We start from the raw sequence: 22538 nt of genomic DNA on the forward strand, positions 1-22538 counted from the left end.
GTCACAAGATAGCACAAAGGTCACCAAGCCAGAAAACATGTCCACTCCAGCTCTGCTGGGCGGATAACAGATCCTGCATTCCTTCCCTGACCTGCTGAGCACAGCAGGGAACCTGGTGCTTATCTGTGAGCACTCAGATCTCTGTGCCTCCCTCATAGGCTTGCCTTTAATACAGAGCAGTCCTGGCCTCTGCCTCCCTCCCGAGCACCAGGGTTAGGATTACCCTGTGCAGTGTGCCCTGGGCTTTAATTCTTGGGACAAGATCTATGAAGATCTTTAAAACAGTATTTAAAAACAAGTCATTTTAAGAAGATATATAGGCATGCAATGAATTCTGTGGTGGTTTGCCAGGAAGCCCTGGATTTAATCTTTCACATTTCAAACACCCACTGTGGTGAATGTTGGCATTAGGACATTAGGACCGCTCCTACCCAGTGATGGTGCCACCCACAGGTGACAGGGACCTGGCCTATCCATCACCATGGAAACAGCCAAGCATTCCCAGAATACACCGGTTCAGAAGGCCACTTCCACCTGGAAGCAAATGATGTCACTACCCCCATAAAAGACCAAACCCTCCTCCTCCCCTTCTCTCTCTCCTCTCCTCCTCTCTTCTTTTGACCCCAACCCCTGTCTAGTCATTCTATTAAACCTCTCCACTTGGAACCCATATTGGTTTGGCATGGTTTGTCTGGGTGCGAGCCAAGAAATCTATTTAACAACAGTGAGTGCTTACAATTCCAACACCGGGTAATTGGAGGCAGGAGAATCCTAAATTCAAGATCATCCTCCACTACATAGCAAATTCAGGACCAGCCTTCTGTCCCGGATACATTGTCTCAAATAAATGAAGGGGCTGGAGAGATGATGGCTTAGCCATTAAGAGCACTGACTGCTCTTCCAGAGGTCCTGAGTTCAATTCCAAGCAACCACATGGTGGTTCATAACCATCCGTAGTAATGGGATCTGATGCCCTCTTCTGGTGTGTCTGAAAACAGCTTCAGTGTATTCAAATAAATAAAGTAAATACATCTTTAATCCCAGCACTCAGAAGGCAGAGGCAGGCAGATCTCTGAGTTCCAGACCAGCCAGGGTTACACAGAGAAACCCAGACTCGAAAGAAAAAATAAATTTAATTTTTACATATACAGCTCTGGCCGTCCTTGGACTCATTATGTAGTCTAGGCTGGCCTTGAATTTATAGAGATCTGCCTGCCTTTGCCTCCTGAAATAGCATCCCTGGCAGGTCTCCTTCACACGCCCCTCCAGAGAAGGGCAGGTCCACTCAACCTGGCCTAGAGAGGGGTTTGGGGCAGTTAGATAAAAGCCAGCCTTCCTAGGAACTTGTGAAACCTGCTCCTCTCTGCCAAACGACAACATTTCCCTTACCTCTGGCAGACAGGACAAATGGCTCCCCCAACAAATATCCGTGGTTGCATATCAAAGCCATGCTGGCCTCCAGGCTCCATCTGTCCCTAGTCATGCATGTACTGTTGTCCAAAGCCCCTACCCTGGCATCCGGGCCCTTCACTTCACATTGCCATTGCTCTTCTCCCCACCATCATCTATCTCCCTCCCTCCCTCCCTCCCTCTCTAACATCTACACTGAAAACCTTCCCTAATAATGTAGCACTCATGTCAACCTCTGGGGCCCCTCAGGTAACATCTGCTGCTGGGCACCCAGGAGAGAACAAACCGCCCGGCCTCTTCTCACCGAACCTAGCTGCCGATCTGACTCTCCTGAGAGAGAGGATTCATGTCCCTGAGTCTGGAGGTTTCTCTTGCCCTAATGGATACCCATCTCATGGAAACGGATGCCTTGTCTTTGGGATTCAGACATTTCTCTCTGACAAGTCTCAGCGATAGTGCCAGAGATGGTTGGGGATAGTGCCAGCTGACCTTCTCACCAGGGTGTCGGGTCCAAAGGAAACTCCTAGTTTCCCAAACTCCAAAAGGGCAGTCCAAGTACCAGAAATGACTAATATATATATATTGTATAAAATATATAGAAATTATATAAATATATAATAATATATAATTGATAATAATAAACATGTCACATATATGGCTATATATTACTTTCTCACAGATAAAGCCTGAAACTAGCATTCCCCAGGAACTTGTGAATCTGGCTCCCATCTTCTGAAAGGAGTCATTTTCCTTCCTTACAGCAGAAGGGACATATGGCATATCAAAATGCACGGCGGTCTCCAGCCTGGGTGCCCATGCTTGACTTGGGTTTAAGTCACTAGACAGTCTTTATGTGCCAGCCAGAGACGGTTAGGCGGAAGTGGAGCAACAGGAACTGTCAGGTTAGCACAGGCAGAGAGATTCCCTGTGGACATTGATGGATTAGGCCTTTGTTTATTCCTTTCAGCAGCTGTCTACATCTTGAATGTCACTTGCATCCCGGAGCCAGTTGTGCTAAAGTCTGGACACCTCCTGAGACCTGGGAGGTGTCACAGGCTCCCCTTAGTATCACCTCAGCTACACAGCTCAGAGTCCACACTGTAGACTCCTAACCCCTTCTCACCTTCTCACCTACCTAAGCTCGCATAGGCTACTTCAGCCACTCTCCTCCCTCCCTCCCGCCCTCTGTTGTTTTCTATACAGGGTCTCTCTGTGTAGCCCTTGGTTGTCCTGGAACTCACTTCGTAGACCAGGCTGGCCCCAAGTGCAGAGATCTCCCTGCCTCTGCCTCCCCAGCACTGGGATTAAAGGTGTGCACCACCACTGCCTGGCTTGTTTTCTCTGCTCTCTGTTCCCTGCTATTCTCCAGTCTCACCGACATCCAGTCTGATCAGTCAGCTTTCTCCTTCACTCTCTACTCTGGACTCTTCCAGATGCCTCTGGATTTTCCCCTCCCTTATACACAATAACCCCTCCCCAAACTATGGATTATATATATATCAGTTTCTACAAATGGTGCCCAACACCTGGGGAGGGTACAAAAGGACCCCTTTCCCAGGGGCCGGTCTCCCCTGACTGAACCTAGCTGCTGGTTTAACTCTCTGTTGAACCATTTGTTTCTGCTGCTGGCTTCTGCCTCGGGCCATATTTGAATCCGAGGTTGTGAAGCTGCCTCTTCCTCGGCTTCTGTCCTCACCTGATCTCTCAGGTGCTCAAGGGTCACCTTGGAGCAGTCTCTGCCGGCTCTTGTGTTCCTGCTCTTTACTCTCTCACTCTTGCTCTCCCCCCTTGCCCCTCCTCTCCCCATTCCCTTCCCCCATCTCTCTCCTGAGCTCATGGCTGCCAGCCTCTACTCCTCTACTTCTTTCTTCCTCTCTTCTCTCTGCCTCTACTACCCTCTTAACTCCCCTACGACCTAAATAAACTCTATTCTGTAAAAAAAAAAAAAAAAAAAAAAAAGAAAGAAAGAAAGAAAGAAAAAAAAATCCTTGTAACAGAAGGGCTGGTAGTTAAAACTCTCCAGCATGGGGCTAGAGAGATGGCCCAGCGGTTAAGAACACTGACTGCTCTTCTAGAGGTCCTGAGTTCAATTCATATGGTGGCTCACAACCATCTGTAATGAAAACTGATGCCCTCTTCTGGTGTGTCTGAAGATGGCTACAGTGTTACTCACATACATTAAATAAATAAATAAATAAATCTTTAAAAAAAGAAACTACAGCATACTTGTATGCAACCTGGATTCAACTCTTATTTAGGAAAATAGACTTTGTTGTTATTTATCACCAGGCTGTGTCAACCAGCCAGCGTCCTAAAAAATGACACTGGGACATCTCCATTATGAATGCTTGGCCTTAGCTGAGGTTTGTTCCCAACTAGTGGGTATGACTTAAATTAACCTATTAATATTTATCTACATTCTGCCATGGGGCTTGTTACCCCCGCCAGCTCTTTATTAAACAAATCAGAAGGTGTTTGAGGGCATGTTTACAAGATGAATGCAGGTATAAGAATAAAATAGCAAGGCTGGAGGGATGGCTCAGTGGTTAGAGCACTGGCTGCTCTTCCAAAGGTCCTGAGTTCAATTCCCAGCAACCAAATGGTGGCTCACATCCATCTATATGGGGATCTGATGCCCTCTTCTGGTGTGTCTGAGGACAGTATCAGTGTACTCATATATAAAATAAATATATTTAGTATTTTTCCTCTCTCAGCTTGCTATGCTTGTTTAAAATGCTCTTCATGAGATTTAACCAGAGAACAAAGTCTATGATGGGCGTTTCTGAGCCTTCCTTTGTCAGTGCAGTTAATCTGAGTCTCTTCACCTTAGCCTCAGGCAGACTCTTCAGACAAGGGCAAAAAGTAGCCACATTCTTCATCCAAAATACCACAAAAAACAGTCTCTAGGCCACATATTGAAATTCTCTGTTAAAACCTCTTGGGCCAGGTCTGTACAATTCAAATTACTCTCAGCAACGAAGTCTTCCATATTCCTTCTAGGATGGTCCACTAAACCTCACTTAAAGCATTCCACTGCTTTCTAAATCCAAAGTTCCAAAATCCACATTCTTCCAAAGAAAAGCATGGGCAGGCCTATCACAGCGACACCTCACCAGTCCCTGGTACCAACTTCTGTCTTAGGGCTTTACTGCTATGAACAGACACCATGACCTTATAAAGGACAACATTTAATTGGGGCTGGCTACAGGTTCAGAAGTTCAGCCCATCATCATCAAAGCGGGAGCATGGCAGCATCTAGGCAGGCATCATACAGGAGTTGAGAGTTTTATATCTTCATCTGAAGGCTGCTAGCAGAATATTGCCTGGCAGGCAGCTATACCCCCACCCACACTGACACACCTACTCCAACAAGGCCATACCTCCAAACAGTGCTAATCCCTGGCCCAAGCATATACAAACCATCACAAATGGCAAGGTTAAGCCTAAAGCAAAGAACTAAAACATGTATTTGTTTAAAATCAGGTCTACCTAACAGAATGATTACATAATGGCTCCCAAACCTCTCAGCGAGATCTGCTGACTATGGCATTTAAGGTGTTTAATGAAAAAGATGGGCTGGAGAGAAAAGGCTCAGTGGTTAGACCACTTCCAGAGGTCCTGAGTTCAATTCCCAGCAACCACATGCTGGCTTACAACCATCTGGAATGGGATCTGATGCTGTCTTCTGGTGAGTCTGTAGACAGCTACAGTGTATTTATATATAATTAATAAATATATCTTTAAAAAAAGATAAGAAAAGAAAAAGGCTTTCCCTGACCACAAAATACCAGCTCCTAATAGCAGCAGCTGAGGCTGTCTCCAAAGAAGACAGGCAGCAACTGACTCCCCTGGAGCTTGCTTCAAAAGTGTGGCTTTACTGATCACTGGGCAAATCACTGCCTCCTGGCAGGGCCTGCCCAAGCTAAGAACAACGCTGGGTTGACTGTCCTGCTGTGCTTCACCAAGGTGAGTCAGTTCTCCCAAGTTCCCTCTCTGCAGAAAAACCTCTGTAGCTGTGGCTGCTCTGTATGACAGTGGAATCCTGATTTAGGCCCCTGAAGAGAAGTCCCACAGGCTGCCTTTCCTTGCTGTCTGGTTTCATGTTAAGAAAGATAAACTCCCCAAACAGGTTCTTTCTTTCTTTCTTTCTTTCTTTCTTCCTTCCTTTCTCTCTTTCTTTCTTTTCTTTCTTTTAAAGATTTATTTATTTACTATGTCCAGATTTTATTATAGAGGGTTGTGAGCCACCATGTGGTGGTTGAGAATTGAACTCAGGACCTCTAGAAGAACAGCCAGTTCTCTTAACCATTGAACCATCTCTCCAGCTCCACCCCAAAACAGGTTTTAGTAGAAGTCAAACTCATATTTTTTTCACACACTAAAATTTTTGCTTTTTTTTTTTCTAGAAAGTCACTAGGGAAATACTGTCTAGTCTAAAACCCATTAATCTTTGGAAAATTAAAACTAGAAAATTTCTAGAGGCGGCTCTCGTGGAGGCAGCTAGCGTGAGGCTGGGGAGCACTGAGCGGCGCGTTGGGTCCTGTGCTGCCCAGACTAGCGAACAATACAGTCTGGATGGCTAAAGGTGATCCCAAGAAACCAAAGGGCAAGATGTCTGCTTATGCCTTCTTCATGCAGACATGCAGGGAAGAACATAAGGAAAACCCAGAGGTTCCAGTCAATTTTGCAGAGTTTTCCAAGCAGTACTCGGAGCGGTGGAAGACACTGTCCAGCAGAGAGAAATCAAAGTTTGATGAAATGGTAGATAAAGTACGCTATGATCGGGAGATGAGAGATTATGGGCCAGCTAAAGGAGGCAAGAAGGACCCAAATGCCCCCAAAAGACCTCCATCTGGATTTTTCTTATTCTGCTCTGAATTCTGCCCCAACATCAAATCCACAAACCCTGGCATTTCCATTGGAGATGTGGCAAAAAAAGCTGGGTGAGATGTGGAAAAACTTAAGTGACAGTGAGAAGCAGCCCTACATTACCAAGGCAGCCAAGCTGAAGGAGAAGTATGATGTTGCTGACTATAAGTCTAAAGGGAAGTTTGATGGCGCCAAGGGTCCTGCTAAAGTTGCCCGGAAAAAGGTGGAAGAAGAGGAGGAGGAGGAAGAAGAGGAAGAGGAGGAGGAGGAGGAAGAGGAAGATGAATAAAAACTGTCTCCTTGTGAATACCTTAGAGTAGGAGAGCACTGTGATCGACACATCTCTTATTTGAGTCGTGTCTATTGCCCCTGTTAGGTTTAATTACAAAATTAGATCACAATCACATTGTAGTTTCTCAAAGTGTCAGCGGTTTACATGAAGTGGCCTTGGGTGTATCAAAGTTGTACACAGCTCCAAACATTGTTAAAATGAAAGGCACTCTCCCGCCCTCCTCACTCAGTGCACTTTGCTGTTGGTTCAACAAGACATTTGGAGATGTTTCTGGCATCTTGTTTGTTCTCAACTGTAAGGTAGTGTTGACCATATGGTCATTGGCTAGAAGTCCTGAGTTGTCACCTGTACATATCTATAGTTTGTAAAGAGAACAAAGCAACCCAGACAGATTCTTGATGCTCCTTGTTTGGTGTGGAGGCCGTGAGGGAAGATGCCTTTTGGAGGGGGCTGTAGCTCAGGGCGTGCACTGAGGCTGGACCTGTTGATACTGCGGTGGGCATCCATTTAGCTTCAGGTTGTCTTGTTTTTGTATATAGTGGCATAGCATTCTGCTGACATTCTTAGTTGTGAGGGGGGAGGGGTCAGCTGGCGTGAGAAAGAAGTGTTTGGAGTTTTTTCTTTAGTTAAGTGAGGTTGAAACTTTTTAAAGAAACTGTAGAACTCATTGTTGTCAGCAAAGGGGGGGGGGGGGAGGAAACTACTGCATCAATGGACGTTCAAGACCCTCTGAACCTAAACGCAATTTGCAACATTCTGTTATTTTTTGTATGTTTAGAATGCTGAAATGTTTTTGAAGTTAAATAAACAATATTACATCTAAAAAAAAAAAAAAAAAAAAAAAAGAGCTTTTCACGTGTCCCGAGCCGGCCCGCTGGACTCTCCTTGCAGCAAGCGGCCCGAGTGCAGAGTCCGGAGCTGCGGCGGCGGAAGTCATGGCTGGACAAGCTTTTAAGAAGTTTATTCCGCTCTTTGACAGAGTATTGGTTGAGAGGAGCGCTGCCGAAACTGTAACCAAAGGTAGCATTATGCTTCCAGAAAAGTCTCAAGGAAAAGTATTGAATGCAACAGTCGTGGCTGTGGGATCAGGCGGAAAGGAAAGGGTGGAGAGATTCAGCCTGTCAGTGTGAAAGTTGGAGATAAAGTTCTTCTCCCAGAATATGGAGGCACCAAAGTAGTTATAGACGACAAGGATTATTTCTTATTTAGAGATGGTGACATTCTTGGAAAGTATGTCGACTGAAGTCACTGTTGAAATGGTGTCACATGAAGCTGCCCATTCCACTGATGTTCTGGACTATTTCATCATGTAAATAATTTCCATGCCTCCCTTTTATAATAAACGGATGATGCCTAAACTGAAAAAAAAAAAAAGAAGAAAATTTCGTGTTCCCCCCCTTAACATTCAGAAGCATCTCAGGTAAGATCTTTGGCGGCCATAGATTTACAACTTGGTGTCAATAAACGTACTATTTATATTTATTTATCTGGTTATGTATGTATGTATGTATGTATGTATGTATATATGTATGTATTTAAGACAGAGTCTCTTTATAGAGCCCTGGCTGCCCTGGAATTTACTTTGCAGACTCAGAGATCTATCTGCCTCTGTATTCTGAGTACTGGGATTAAAGGCAAGTGCTATCATGCCTGGCTTCTAGGTTATAATTTTTTTTTTTCTAATCTAAAAAAAGTTTTATTGACCTGGGCCTGGTGGCGCAGGCTACCTCTGGCATCTCTGAGTTTGAGGCCAGCCTGGTATACAGATAGATTTCCAGGACACTCGGGGATACAGAGAAATCCAATCTCAAACAAAAGAAAACAAATGTATGTGTAATTTATGTATTATTCACATATATATGTTTATATATAATATATATTATTGATTTTATATTCTTTACATGTGTAAAGATATAGTACACTTATGTTTATGTATATGATATATATATTGTTTATGTATAATATATACATTATTGAGTGCGGGAGGGGCACACTTGTGGAGAAACCACGAGCGACCTCTGTGGAGCGTCTCCAGGCCACAGGGTTGGAGAGGAGGCGTGCAGGTTCAGCAGCAGCCGCTAGGTGGCGCTCGCTCTACCCCGACCCTGCTTCGGCGCCTTTGCACATGCGTATTGCCTCCCACGCGCACACGCGCACTAATGACGCAACCAGCGGCCTCAGAAGCCGAGCCGGAAGTGCAGCGAGCTCCGCGCAAAGGAGGGGGAGAGGGAGAAAAGAGGAAGAGCGGATCCGGAAGTACGCTCCAAAGAGTCTAGTTTTCTTGCTCTGTCTAGCGACAAGAGTCCCGACTCGGGGGCGTGGCCCCAAAGGCGGAGAACACCGTGATTGGCTCGCGGTCGCGGCGCCGGCGCGGATTGGCCTCTGCGGATTGAGCGGTGAGTTTACTGCGCGGCGGTTGAAATTCAAAAGTGGCGGGTGTGGCGGGTGGCCTGGCTCCCGTCCTGCCTGGCTCCAGCGTTGCGTGGCGCGAGCCCATGAAAGGACGCGGGTCTCGGGACACCGGCACCCTGTCTGCTGCCTTTGCATCCCGTCCTGTGCAGACCACCGTGGACATGCAGGCGCAGGTGAGTGCGGCGGAGCCGGCGGCGCGCCACGAGCGGAGGACGCAGGCCGGCCACCCGGGGTCCCGGGTCCTGGGGACAGGTCCGGACAAGCTGGCCTGCAAGGGCGAGTCGCACCTCCTCGCGCCCTGGACTCCAGCGGCCGAGTCAGTGCAGGCGACACACAGGCAGCGAGGCTCCCTGGACGGTCGGAGTGACGTTGGCCCGCCATCCCTGTCGTGCAGGAGCGACAGTCCCGAATGTCTTATCTCTCTCCAGCATTTCCCATTTCGAATTCTCAAGCGGATTCGACGTGTTTGTGCTTCTCAGTTCTTACAGATTGCCTAGTGGGAGAAGCGAGGGTTCTGAGAGGTGTTGTCTCGCTTGTCCGCTACGCACATTCCTGCCGATGTCCTGTTGTGTTGCCTTTTCTTTACTGCTGGATCTGGATGGAGGAAGGGGAGAGGAAAAATGGGGCAGTCTACCCAAAGGAGTCCTTAATTCCTCGTCTGTCTCTCTCTTTTTCCCATTTGGACCGGTTGACTAGTTTATGGTTTCCCTGCTCCCCCCCAACCATCTGAGGTGTAAGTGTGTGTGTGTGTGTGTGGCAGTTAATGGGCTGATCTCTCTAGTGTCAGGAAAGCCGGCCTACATTCCTCGTTTTACTTGCTTACTCACAGTCGGTGTTCAGCTCGAAAAGACTTTCTGGTGTACTCGAAGCCAAAAAGGAGAGCATTGCACTGTGACAGGTGACAAAAAAATAAAGTTTAGGTTTTCTCAGATGTGCTCATGCAGTATTTGCAGAGCATCTTCTGTTCCTACACTGTTGTACTTATGTAGGAGACAGGAGTCCTAGCTACCAGAGACAGAAATAAAGTGTGTATCTCTGTTGGGAGGCAGTGAAGGATTGTAAGGGAAAGAAGAAAGCTAGGAGGAGGAGTAACATAAGTAAGGTATAAACAGTCAAAACTAGGAGGAGGTTGGTTAGTGCAAGGCCAGCATCCAAGAAACCCCTGGATCAATAATCCTCTGAATCAAAAGCAACAAACCTTTCGGAGGTCATAAGGTTCAAGCTAGTGATACATTGTCTCAAAAAGAAAAATGATAAAAACAAACCCAGAAGAAACAATATAAAGTTGATCTGGTAATCTGGAGCTGGTAGCCTTAAAAGAATAGCAGTCAGTGTTTGCTTTCTTTTGTTTGTTTAATCATTTTGGGTGATGGTGGTGGTGGTTTTCTCTGTGTAACCCTGACTGTCCTAGAACTCACTCTGTAGACCAGGCTGGCCTAGAACTCAGATCTACCTGCCTCTATCTCCCAAGTTCTGAGAAATAACAGTTTTTGGTGGAATGGTTGAAGTGAAATTGTTGAGATAAATTGAATCCAGGGGTTCTCACCTTCCTGATGCCTATGACCCTTTAATACAGTTCTTCATGATGTGGTGACCCCAAACCATAAAGGTATTTTTGTTACTTTATAAGTGTAATTTTGCCACTGTTATGAACTATATATATCTGACATGCAGGAGACCTGAACCCTGTGAAAGGGTCACTCGATCCTCCCATAGGAGTCCTGACCCCCCAGGTTGAGATCCTGTGTCCTAGATGCTATTTTTGAGAAGTTTTGCTGCAGCCGGCAGCAGCTGCCAGGGAGCACCTTCAAGAGAGGGGGTTTTTCTGTTAGAGGAAGTGTAGTATGTGTGGGCTGGCTGAGGTGGGACTGGTGTGGTGAGCACAGGCAGGGTTGGATTTGGATCCATTGGTACTGAATGGTAAGTGGGATGAGAGATGAGGGCATTGTGCGTACCTTCACGGCAGGAGAGAAGCATTCGTACTGTGAGAGTTGTCCAGAGCAAACGCAGGCACAAAGGTACTGTGAGAGTTGTCCAGAGCAAACGCAGGCACAAAGGTGGTGCTTTTCAGTTACTCAGCAATGAAGTTGCAGTTTTGTTTTTGTTTTTGAAACAGTCTTACCATGTTACTCTGGCTAGTACTGACTGGTCTCAGACTCAAAGGGAGGCAGAAGCAGGTGGGTCTCCATGAGTTTGAGGTCAGGATAGTGTGAGTTCCAGGACAGCCAAGGCACAGAGAAACCTTGTCACAATGCTCCCCCCCACAATAATATGTACAGGGGTACGTGAATACTAAGTTCAACATTTGGTCTTATCAAAATGCATTCTTGCAGGACTCCATCTCGATGCGCCTGTGTCTTACTAAAATATTTTACTTGGTTAAGTTCACTACTAGGAGAGTTTACCAGTTGTTCCCAGCTATCTCAGGGACACATGGGATAGCTAGTCCTTATGTACAGTTAGACCCTTTCTCCAGTCTTCCTTACAGCTTCTCTACATTCCTCCTTATGTATTAAGTCAAGTTCTGTCCTCACAGAGACACTTCCCAAAGTACAGCTGGGACGAGGGCACGTGAGTGCTCTGCTTCAGGCTGGGGGCTGGGTTGCCGGATATACTTGCTGCCCATCTGGTTGACTCCCTAGAGTCAGCCAGTATGCAAGCAATTTAGCTTTGGGGGTAAGACTACAGACTTTGGCAGTGGGCTGGTTAGTGCATACACTCAGTTCCCCCAGTAGCCTTCGGTTTTTGGTTTGACAAAAGCTCAAACTAACCCAGAGCTTCCTGTGATGGAGTAGGTATCCTCAGGTCAGCTTAGGCTTTCTTAGCTCCTGCCCTCCCACCATCCCTGTAGCTCCCCCTGACCCTTGACACCAGCCAGTTCCTAATTACCCCAACACTGGCTGCAGGAGACCCTTCTCCTCAGCCCTACTGCTGGTTTATTTAGCACTCACTTGCGTGCCTCAGGTGGACAGAGAGTATGGTCTGGTGCACAAGCACATCCTTTGTACCCAGTCACTAGCTCCAGTGAACTAGACTCTGTCCCAGGCACTCAGAATGATAAAGGTGGGCTGGAGAGATGGCTCAGCGGTTAAGAGCACTGACTGCTCTTCCAGAGGTCCTGAGTTCAATCCCCAGCAACCACATGGTGGCTCACATCCATCTGTAATGGGATCCGATGTCCTCTCTGGTGTGTCTGAAGACAGCTACAGTGTACTCATATACACAAATAAATCTTTAAAAAAATATATGTGCTAGTCCAGGTATAGTAGCACTTGGAGGCAGAGGGAGGTAGGTCTCTGTGAGTTCAAGGCCAGCCTGGTCTACAAAGTGAGTTCCGGGACAGCCAGAACCATGTAATGTGACCCTGTCTCAAAAACGTGCACGAGAAATAAAAAATTAAAAAAAAAAAAGAATGATAAAGGTGTTCATATTCTTGAGGAAGTAGATAGCTTCCTATAGCTTAGTCATTTGCAGAACTCCAGGTTGGCAGTTACCCTAAGCTCTTAGAAGGCAAGGACTTGGTGTTCATTGTCACCAAGTACTGTGCCTGCTGGATGACGCAGGCTCTGCATATGATGTCACTCATCTTTTATACCTACCTCATTTTCAAATGCTCATAGTTAATCCCCAACCCCACAAGGTCTTGCTTATAGCCCAGCCAGTCAGTCCCAAACTTGTGATCTTACTGTCTCTGTTCCTGGGTGTGGGACTAGAATGTGCTGCTTCCTGTGGCTCACAGGTCAGTTCTTCACATCTATCATGTTGAAACTCAGAAACCTCAGTACCCACCCCATTATAGCACACAGCCAGTATAGTCTCTTCCCTGTCTGCTGAGTCCCATGTGTTGATCTGCATAGGACATTGCTGTTCATGTGTGTCTCTTTTTGCTATATTAGAATGCTTTTCCTTGAACCACGCTTATGAAGCCAACTCTTATCCTCCAAATCGCTACTGAAGGGGCCTTAAAGGGCTGGGAGAGCTTGGGGCATTTGCTGCCAAACTTGAGAGCCTGAACTGGATCCCCAGGACATGGTGACCAGCAGCCTAAGGGGGTTTGACAACCTCTGCTTGGCCTCCACTAGTCTTGCATGTGTATAGTGAGCAGATCTGACCTTAGAATGACATCTCACCTCATGATATCTACCTTCCCCCATTTGGAGATTTAGTTAAAAATGGTGCCCAGAGATGAGTCATTTAGCTTGGCATTCTATAAACAGTGTGCTCCTCCCAACGAGTGTCCCTCTCTTCTATCTAAGGTCCGAGTTTTAACCAGAAAGGCCTGTTGGCTTCGTAGTTGTACTGTAGGTTTCTGTGTTCGAGAATAGTGCTAACCCTGAAAGGTGTGCTAGCTGTACACACAGGGCACTCAGTGCTTGCCGATGGTCAGTCGCAGCTGATGTTGCTGATAATCAATATTGAGAGTTAAAGTTGAAGGGAGCTCAGAAAAGGGCATTTGTGGGCTTTTGGTTCTGTCTTGTTCTTAAGAATCTCTTTTGCCAGCAGGGTGTGATGGCACACACTTTTAATTTAGGCACTTGGGAGGCAGAAGCAGACAGATATATGTGAAACTGAGGCTAGCCTGGTTTACAAATCGAGTTCCAGTACGGCCAGGGCTACACAGAGAAACCCTGTTGAAAGAAAGAAGATGGAGAGTCTTTTTTCCCAACAGAGGCCCCCTTTGTTGGAAGTGAAGAGGAACTTGGAGCTGAACACAACCCTGGTCAAGTCCTCCTCCCGACTGCCCATGCCAGGAAGCAGGCTCAAGAGGGGCCCTGACCAGATGGAGGGTGCCTTGGAGCCTGCAAAGGTAAGGTGTTTGGAGAGCAGAGAGTACGAAAGCCGCGGTGAGGTGGGGTGCGGATAAGGACAGGTTATGGAACCTCATCTTTATCTCTCACAGAAACGAACACGAGGCCTGGGTGCAGTGACCAAAGTTGACACGTTCCGCACGAGAGGACCAGTCCTTAGCACTGTGTCACAGACCCAGGGCCACACTGCAGGTGGGCTGTGGGGGGTGGGCAGGGCCAAGGGTATGGAAGTGCACTGCTGTCTTACTTTCTCTGTCCTCTTGTCTTGAACGCCTGCTTCTCCCAGGCTGCTGTGCATGCTAGTGAAGAGTCTGAGTAGAGGGTGTGAGAGCAAGTGTGAGCAGGTAGCAGCACACTGCGTGCATAGCACGGCCTGCTGAGTCTTCTCACTTGTTGGGTTCCAGCGCAGTGAGTCATATCTGGGGCTGGCCGGACACTTAAAGGACAGGACAAGAAGAGTCTCTTTTTTTAAAAAAAAACGATTTATTTGTATTATATATGAGTACACTGTAGCTGTTTTCAGACACACCAGAAAAGGGCATCAGATACCATTACAGACAGTTGTGAGCTATAGCATGTAGTTGCTGGGAATTGAACTCAGGATCTTTGGAAGAGCAGCCAGTGTTCTTAATTGCTGAGCCATCTCTCCAGCTCCCAAGTAGAGTCATCTCATTCCCAACCCTTTAAGATACATACGTATCAGTGCATGCTGCCTAAGTGTTGTACCATCTCCTCTTCTCCATCCTTGCACAGCTCAGAAAGGCCTTAAGAAGACAGGACCTCGTGGGTGTTCTACTGTTGGTACAGGTAACAGTGCTTAAGGGGGAGCTGACCTGGGATCTGGGTCCATGTAATGGGAGTGGTGACGGAGGGGCTCTGGTCCTACAAGTCTTCTAGGGGAGGGCTGGTGTTGGGATCACATCCAGGGACTTGCACATGTTAGCAAACACAGCCCATAAGTTTATTTGTTTTATTAGTTTTTTCATTTTACTTTATGTGTATGTGCCTGAGCACACATACATGCACACACACAGAGTGAGAAGCATTGAGTCCTCTGGAGCTAGAGTTGCAGATGGTCATGAGTCTCCTGATAAGAATGATGGGAATTCAACCTGAGGTCTCTTTGAGAGTAGCAAGTGCTCTTACCTGCTCAGCCATCTTTGTGGTTTTTGATGAATTTTCACTGTGGCTCATAGTGGCCTCCCTGTGCTGGACTAGAGGTGTGCTCGGTGCCCTCCGTGTCCAGCCTGTAACTCCATGTCAATTCTGATTCTCCAGTGCTGAGGAACCAGAAGCCAGCTCCCGCTGCTCCTGCCCAGAAGCCTTGCAGTAGGTGACATAGAAACATTGGGTGAGAGGCTGGGAGGGGGAGGTGAGGTGGTGAGTGCCCAGAAAGCTCTGTCTTCTACTTTCCTGTCAGGCGAGGTAAGAGGCAGCTGTGGCCTGAGGTATAGAGGCCTCAAGGATAGAAGGCCAGGACTCCTGACTTTGCCCTTTCTGTGCCCATATTAGCAACAACTGCTCCTATGGTGGTAGGGAAGAAGCCTGGTAAACGTCCTGCCTGGGACTTAAAGGGTCAGTTGTGTGACCTCAATGAAGAGTTGAAACGCTATCGGGAGAAGACTCAAACGCTAGACCGGGAGAACCAGGGGCTTCAGGAGCAACTCAGAGAGGTTCAGGAGCAGGCCACAACCCTGGGGTCAGAGCGGAACACCTTGGAGGGGGAACTGGCCAGTGTACGCACCCAGGCTGAGCAGGGCCAGCAGAAGTTGGAGACTCTGAGTGCCCGTGTCTTGGAGCTGGAGGAATGTCTGGGTACCAAGGAAAGGCTGGTTCAGGAGCTTCAGAAAGAGCGCCTGCAGTTGCAGGAGGAACGGAGCACACTGAGCACCCAGCTGGAGGAGCAGGAGGTAAGGCCACTTGCGGCCAGACTCACGGCTGCCCCTCTCCAGCAGAGGCCCTGCCTCTCCAGCACGATGTCTGCACTCAGTTCCTTTGAGCAGCTCCTCACAGCCTGCTCACAGCTCCAACATTCTTCCCTCTTCCCGTGTGTGTGTGTGTGAGCTCTGGTGAGCTTCCGGTAGATGGCATGGCTGTCTCTCAGGTGACTGACATGTCACGTGTGGCACTTTTGAAGTGCATGTCCACCTTACTTGTTCCTATGTTTTACTGTTGCTCTAGAGAGACCTTCCTGGATACCCCTTCCCACTCCTCACAGTGCTAGGTCTTTCTTTTTCTCTCTTTGGCAGCAGGGGCTAGGGATGACTGAACCTGAAGCTTGCTATCCTAGCTAGGATAGCCAGCAAGGTCCCTGGGTCCCCATGTCTCTGCTCAGCTCTGGGAGTCCATGTGCATAACCATAGCCAGCTCTTTTCATTTTTCTTTTGTTCTTCTTTTTTTAAATGTGGGTGCTAGGGATTTTAACTCCGGTCCTTCTGCTTTTACATTAATCTTTTATTCACTGTGTGATCTCCGAAGACTATGGAACTCCCCACCCCTATTTTCTTATCTCTTTTCTTCACTAGACTTCGAGGTCCACAGGGCTAGAGACCCACCCCATCTTGGCATAAGACTTGCTCTAACTGTTGCATCCCACCCACTTTCTCTGTTCTGGGCAGAGGAGGTTTCAGGCCTCAGAAGCAGCTCTATCAAGCAGCCAAGCAGAAGTGGTGTGTCTTCGGGAGAAGACTGCAGCCCAGGTGACATTACTGGCTGAGCAAGGAGACCGGCTCCATGGGTTAGAGATGGAGCGCCGTCGACTCCACAACCAGCTGCAGGAACTGAAGGGCAATATCCGGGTATTCTGCCGGGTGCGCCCTGTCCTTGCAGGGGAATCCACTCCATCTCCTGGCTTCCTCGTATTTCCTCCTGGCCCTGCTGGACCCTCTGATCCTCCAACTCGCCTTAGCCTCTCACGGTCTGATGATCGGCGCTCCACCCTCACTGGGGTACCAGCACCCACTACCCGCCATGATTTCTCCTTTGATCGGGTGTTTCCACCAGGAAGCAAGCAGGAGGAAGTGTTTGAGGAGATCTCCATGCTTGTCCAGTCAGCACTGGATGGCTACCCTGTGTGCATCTTTGCCTATGGACAGACAGGCAGTGGCAAGACCTTCACTATGGAGGGTGGGCCTAGGGGAGACCCCCAATTGGAAGGGCTGATCCCTCGGGCCATGAGGCATCTGTTCTCTGTGGCCCAAGAGATGGGTGGCCAGGGCTGGACATACAGTTTTGTGGCAAGTTATGTAGAGATCTACAATGAGACCGTCCGAGACCTGCTAGCTACGGGGACCCGCAAGGGACAAGGGGGCGAGTGCGAGATCCGTCGGGCAGGCCCAGGGAGTGAGGAGCTTACTGTCACCAATGCAAGATATGTCCCTGTTTCCTGTGAGAAAGAGGTAAGTGGGGACTGGAGCAGGAGTGGCAGAGTGGGGCAAGCCTAAAGCTCAGAAGGGACAAAGGATGGGCTGTGAGGGTAGGCTGCAAGGAGGTCTGCTTTGATAAGGCAAGCCAAGGAGTGAAGGGGTGACACACTCTTCCAAGTGAGTCTGAGGGTTCATTTCCTGCTGCTTACATTGTTCAGTTCATCCTAGTCAGGATGGACTGCCTCAGGGTTTTTAGGAGCTTGATTGCACCTTCTCTGGAGGACTTCAGGCAGTGAGGCCACTTGGGTTGTTCTCTTATTCATTTTGAGAACTTTGCACTGTAGCCCTGACTGCCTTAGAACTCCTGCCTCGACCTCCTGCGTGCAGGGATTACAGGCCTAAGCCACCATGCCTGGCCTGTTTTTATTTTGAGACATGGTCTCACAAGAACCCTTGATATACTTACTCTCTCTGTATCTTGAAGTATTTTTGAATTTCTAGCATTTCTCCTTCAGCCTCCCAAGTAGCTGGGATTATGGGATGGTTTCTCCTGTCTAAATGTGCATACACTCATTTTGCTGGTCTGGTGTTTTGCTCTAAGAGGGTAAGGGCACACCTCACCAGCATGTCCTGGCTTCTGACTGCCTGTACCCCTTGTTAATCCCATCCCTAGGTGGAGGCTCTGCTCCATCTGGCCCATCAGAATCGGGCTGTGGCCCGCACTGCCCAGAATGAGAGATCATCCCGCAGTCACAGCGTGTTCCAGCTGCAGATTGCTGGAGAGCATGCTGCCCGGGGCCTGCAGTGTGGCGCCCCCCTCAACCTTGTGGACCTGGCTGGGAGTGAGCGGCTAGACCCTGGCTTAACCCTAGGCCCTGGAGAGCGTGATCGTCTTCGGGAAACACAGGCCATTAACAGCAGTCTGTCCACATTGGGACTGGTCATAATGGCCCTGAGCAATAAGGTAGAGATGGATGCGTGGGCAGGTAATGTGAGGGGCGTGGCATGAGCTGTGAGAACCCTGCCGTGTCCTAACTGCCTGTGCCCCTTACCCCCCCCCCATGTCCTAACTGCCTGTGCCCCTTACCCCCCCAGGAGTCCCATGTGCCTTACCGAAACAGCAAGCTCACCTACCTGCTGCAGAACTCTCTGGGTGGCAGTGCCAAGATGTGAGTAGAAGGGAGAGATGGGAAGGACTGTGGGAACTAGAGTTAAGATGAGGAGGAAAGAAACAGCTGTGGGCTTCTCTTTCCACAGGCTCATGTTTGTGAACATTTCTCCTCTGGAAGAAAATGTCTCCGAGTCTCTGAATTCTCTACGCTTTGCTTCCAAGGTATAATGATTATCCTGCTGTCTTAGTTTTCTATTCTTGTGACAAGACTGTGGCCAAAGAACTTAGAGTTTATTGGTGGCTTACAGTTTCAGAGGATTAGAGTCCATGGCAGTTATGGTAATGGACCAGGGCAGCAGCAGGCAGGTGAGGTTGGAGCAGTAGCTGCAGCTCACATCCCGAGACCCAACCATGAGACAGAGAGACTGGGAGTGATATGAGCTTTTGAAACCTCAGCACCCCTCCACACACATACGCACACACGCACACACACGAGCGCACGCATACACTTCTGACAAGGCCACACCTCCCAATCCTCTCCACCTGCTGGGGCCTAAGTATTCAGTACAGGAGCTGATGGGCTTCTTCTTTAACCCACCACGGCTGCCCGCTCTGTCATGGCTCCTGCCTGCTCGTAGGCATCTCCATCATGACTCCTGTTTTTTAAGCTAGGGCACATCTATCCAGAGAGGATTTAAACTTGCTAGGCATCTTGGGTACTGCCCACCTGATTCCATTTTTAACTGCTGGCATTTGAATTAATATTTTTAGAAGAAATAACCAGAGTCAGGACTGTATTGCAAGAATAAACTCTGTCCATGTTCCGAGACCTCTCTCTCTTCTCCCTGTATTTGTACTGTTGTTCCCGCTCTGCCCTTCAGAATAGCCCCAAGATGACTGCCAGCATACCAGGACTGCACACTATTGGCTCTGCATAGGACTCTAACAGAATGTACCAGAGTGTATTCTCCAGTCCCCATTGCTGGGCTGGGGCACTTCCACCTTGTTCTGGTGGCAAACAAGGTTCCATCGACACCTTGGTGTATTCTCCAGTTACATGTATCTGGAGAAAAGCTCCTTGGAATGGGATTGCCAGAGCAAAGGACATGGACAGAGTTTTGAAAATTTCCCAAATAGACGTGGAAATTCTAACTCTCACCAGGGGCCAGCCAGGACCCATAATCTCACCTGTCAGGGCTGAGCAGGCCTCCGTTTCATTACCGTCTGCTTTGGTGGGTAATGTTTTCTCCTGGTTTCCCCTTATCCTGAGGGTAGAAGAGCTCTTTGAGTTCTGACTTAATTTGGCGTCTGATGATGACTGGGCCTGCCCTCGGCCAGGCAGAGTGGTCAGGCATGCCAACACCTGTGTTGTGCTGCCTAGAAAGTTACTTGGCCTGTTTTTCACCTGTCAGGGCTTGAGCCAGGCCCTCGTCACAATAAGCCTGAGCTATGTGACCAGCATAATCTCTCAAAGCTAATAAGCAGGCTTTAGCCATATATGGTGGCACACACTTTTTGTCCCAGTATTTGGGAGGCTGAGGCTGACTGATTCCCTGTGAGTTCCAGGACAGCCAGAGCCATTTAGAGAGATTGTCGAAAAGGGGGTGGAGGGAGCTTTAAACTGTTGTACAGGTTCCACAGACTGCTCAGTGGTTAGCACCTGTTGCTCTTCCATATTCAGACTCTGAGGGTAGCTTTAAAGTGTCTTACAGACTGGACAGACGGCTCAGTGGTTACCACCTGCTGCTCATTCATATTCAGACTTTGGTTGCTCACTCTTCCCCTAGGAGTTTTGCTGTTTGGTAGTTAGAGATTTGGTTTGGTTAGATTGGTAATGTTAGTTCAAATTCTTGACCTATTTTATAGCTGGGACAATTGGTATTCAATTACATCCTAAGAACCAGGTCTACATTTATTATTTGCTTAACTCTTTTTTTTTTTTTCTTTTTTTAATGGTGTTATAGGTATCCCAGAGCCCTTGTTCAGCAAGTGTTCTATCCCTGAACCACCTCCTCTGCTGCCACTGTCATTTTATGTCCTTTTTTTTTCCTGTTTGAGACAGACAGGGTCTCAGGTAGCCTAGGCTAGCTTGGAACTCATCTTCTTGCTTGCCTGTCTAGTGCTGGGACCTAGACTTGTGTCTGGGCTTCTTGATTCTCAAAGGTGACTTTATGAGTCAGTAATTTTAGATCCATTATTAGGGCTCTAAAGTGGTGATTTGTAATCAGTATTCATTATTTATGATGAGTAAAAGCATACCCCAGAGGTACTGTTGTGGGTCAGTCTGTGAACATGGTGGTAAAGCAGAGGCATGAAGTGTCTCCAGGTTATAGTGTGCTGGGGCCTGATGAGCTCTCACGGTGTGGACTGACTGTAATGACATGATTGCTAAGATGTGGGAATGATTACCTCAGCTACTGACAATGGCACCCACTAGACTTGTCCAGTGCAGTTAGCTCAGACCGTGAGTTTGTCAAGAACACATTGTGAAACACGCTGAGATGGGAGTGACACCTGTGCTGTGTTGAGTTGGACGTAGTGTAGGAAAACTGGCATGCATAGTTCTTTTGTATGTGAGTATTTTGTGTGCTTGTATATCTGTGCACTATGTGTGCCTGGTGCCTAAGGAAGACAAAAAGGAGGCTGCATTCCTTGGGGTAGACTTGCACACAGCTCTGAGCTGCTGTGTGGTTCCATGAGCCTTTGGAATATAGCCTGTGTTCTTAATCCCTGAACCCCTGAACCTCTTCTCCAGCCCCGAAATGACGGATTTATTTACTTAGTAATATTTAGCTGGGTGTGGTGGCACACCCCTTAATTCCAGCACCCAGGAGGCAAGAGACAGATTCCTGAGTTTGAGGCCACCCTGGTTTACAGAGTAAGTCCCAGGATAGCAGCCAGGGCTACACACAAGGAAACCCTGTGTCAAAAAAAGGGTGGGGGTGAGAAGGTTGTATTTTATGTGAAAGCTTGGCCTGCAGAGGTTATGTTCACAACATTTGTACTTGGTATCTGATGAGGTTAGAAGAGGGCATTGGATTTCCTGGAACTGTAGTGTTTTTTGTGAGCCACCATATAGGTGCTAACAACGGAACCCAGGTCCTCTGCAAGAACCAGTGTTTTTAAACACTGAATCATCTCTCCAGCCTCAAGATGCTGATACTTTATAGGTTTTCATGATTGAGTTCCTATCCTGAGTGACTCCCTATGTGCCTGTAAGCTTTTATGAAGAAGTGGGCCTTACAAGTGCTATATCTTTGGTCAGCAAATTAGCCCTTTGGACTGGGCAAGTGCTCTACCTCTAAATAACAGTTCCAGTGATCACGTATCCTTTGATCTGTACCTAGTAGTCTGTTTCCAATTCTCTACTGTGGTGATACTTTTTTTCTTAGGAGCCCTAGTTCTCAAAGGAGTTTAATGTCTTGATAGGTTTTTGTAGGAGGGCTTTGGGGTGTTTAGACCAGCATGTTGTGGAAAATGGAGAGCTCTTTGCTACTGTAATATTTGTGTAGGTGTCTCAGTTAACTTTCTAACACTGTGTTAAAACACCACTATCAAAAGCAATGTGGAGTAAAGAGGGTTTGTCCATTGTCTAGGGATGTCAGGTCAGTAACTTCTGTAGGCAATAATTAAGTGCTGTTTACTGTTTGCTCCCTATGGTTTCCTCAGTTGGCTTTCTTACCTCATTAGGGACCCACCTGTTCAGGGGTGGCACTGCCCCACAATAAGGTTGGGTCCTCCAATATCAATCTTGAGTTAAGAAAAGGCCCTGTGGCTTGCTCACAGGCCAATCTGATGGGATATGTTCTCGATTGAGGTTCCCTCTTCTCCAGTGAGGAGTGGGTTGTGTCATGTTGACATAGAAACCAGCTGGTGCTGTAGAGCTTCATCTTCCCAGGCTTCTGAACACAGCAGCATCCCTCCAGGGGACCAGGCTGAACCTGCTCCCGTAGCCCTTATTCCAGGGATTCAGACAGTGGGGCAGCGTTGGGGTGGAATGGGAAGATCTGTAGGCCGGAATCTTGTGTAACCCTCTTTACTGCTCCACAGGTGAACCAGTGTGTCATTGGCACTGCTCAGGCTAACAAGAAATGAAGATGGATTTGGAGCCTGGCTCCTCTGCAAGAGTGTTTGCATGTGTCTGTTGTGGTGTATATGTATTTGGTGGGGGTGGGTGGGGTTAGACATTTTATTGGGTGGACAACACTATGTATCCAACTATCAAATAAAGAAAAATTGTTGTAGCTTTTTTCCTTAATCTTCGCTTTAAA

General features: G+C 47.8%; 1 protein-coding gene and 2 pseudogenes across 3 annotated transcripts; all 3 read left to right on the forward strand.

Annotated features, from left to right (window-relative positions):
- Nucleotides 1–5985: 5985 nt before the first annotated feature.
- On the forward strand, nt 5986–6568 carry LOC308436985 (high mobility group protein B3-like; annotated as a pseudogene). The gene has a single exon. The product of its transcript is annotated as a high mobility group protein B3-like (transcript).
- Nucleotides 6569–7454: 886 nt separating this feature from the next.
- LOC308436991 (10 kDa heat shock protein, mitochondrial-like) lies at nt 7455–7909 on the forward strand (annotated as a pseudogene). The gene has a single exon. The product of its transcript is annotated as a 10 kDa heat shock protein, mitochondrial-like (transcript).
- Nucleotides 7910–9031: 1122 nt separating this feature from the next.
- On the forward strand, nt 9032–22362 carry KIFC1 (kinesin family member C1; the record flags this gene model as incomplete). Its single annotated transcript, XM_080937992.1, has 11 exons — nt 9032–9156; nt 13653–13790; nt 13884–13983; nt 14545–14598; nt 15070–15120; nt 15304–15701; nt 16410–17189; nt 17830–18120; nt 18252–18325; nt 18414–18489; nt 22318–22362. Exons 1-11 carry the CDS (start codon nt 9067–9069, stop codon nt 22360–22362), a joined length of 2097 nt encoding a protein of 698 aa, XP_080794118.1. The 5' UTR covers nt 9032–9066.
- Nucleotides 22363–22538: the final 176 nt, after the last annotated feature.

This window comes from Micromys minutus (assembly GCF_963924665.1).
Source record: "Micromys minutus genome assembly, chromosome: 25".
NCBI lineage: Eukaryota > Metazoa > Chordata > Mammalia > Rodentia > Muridae > Micromys > Micromys minutus.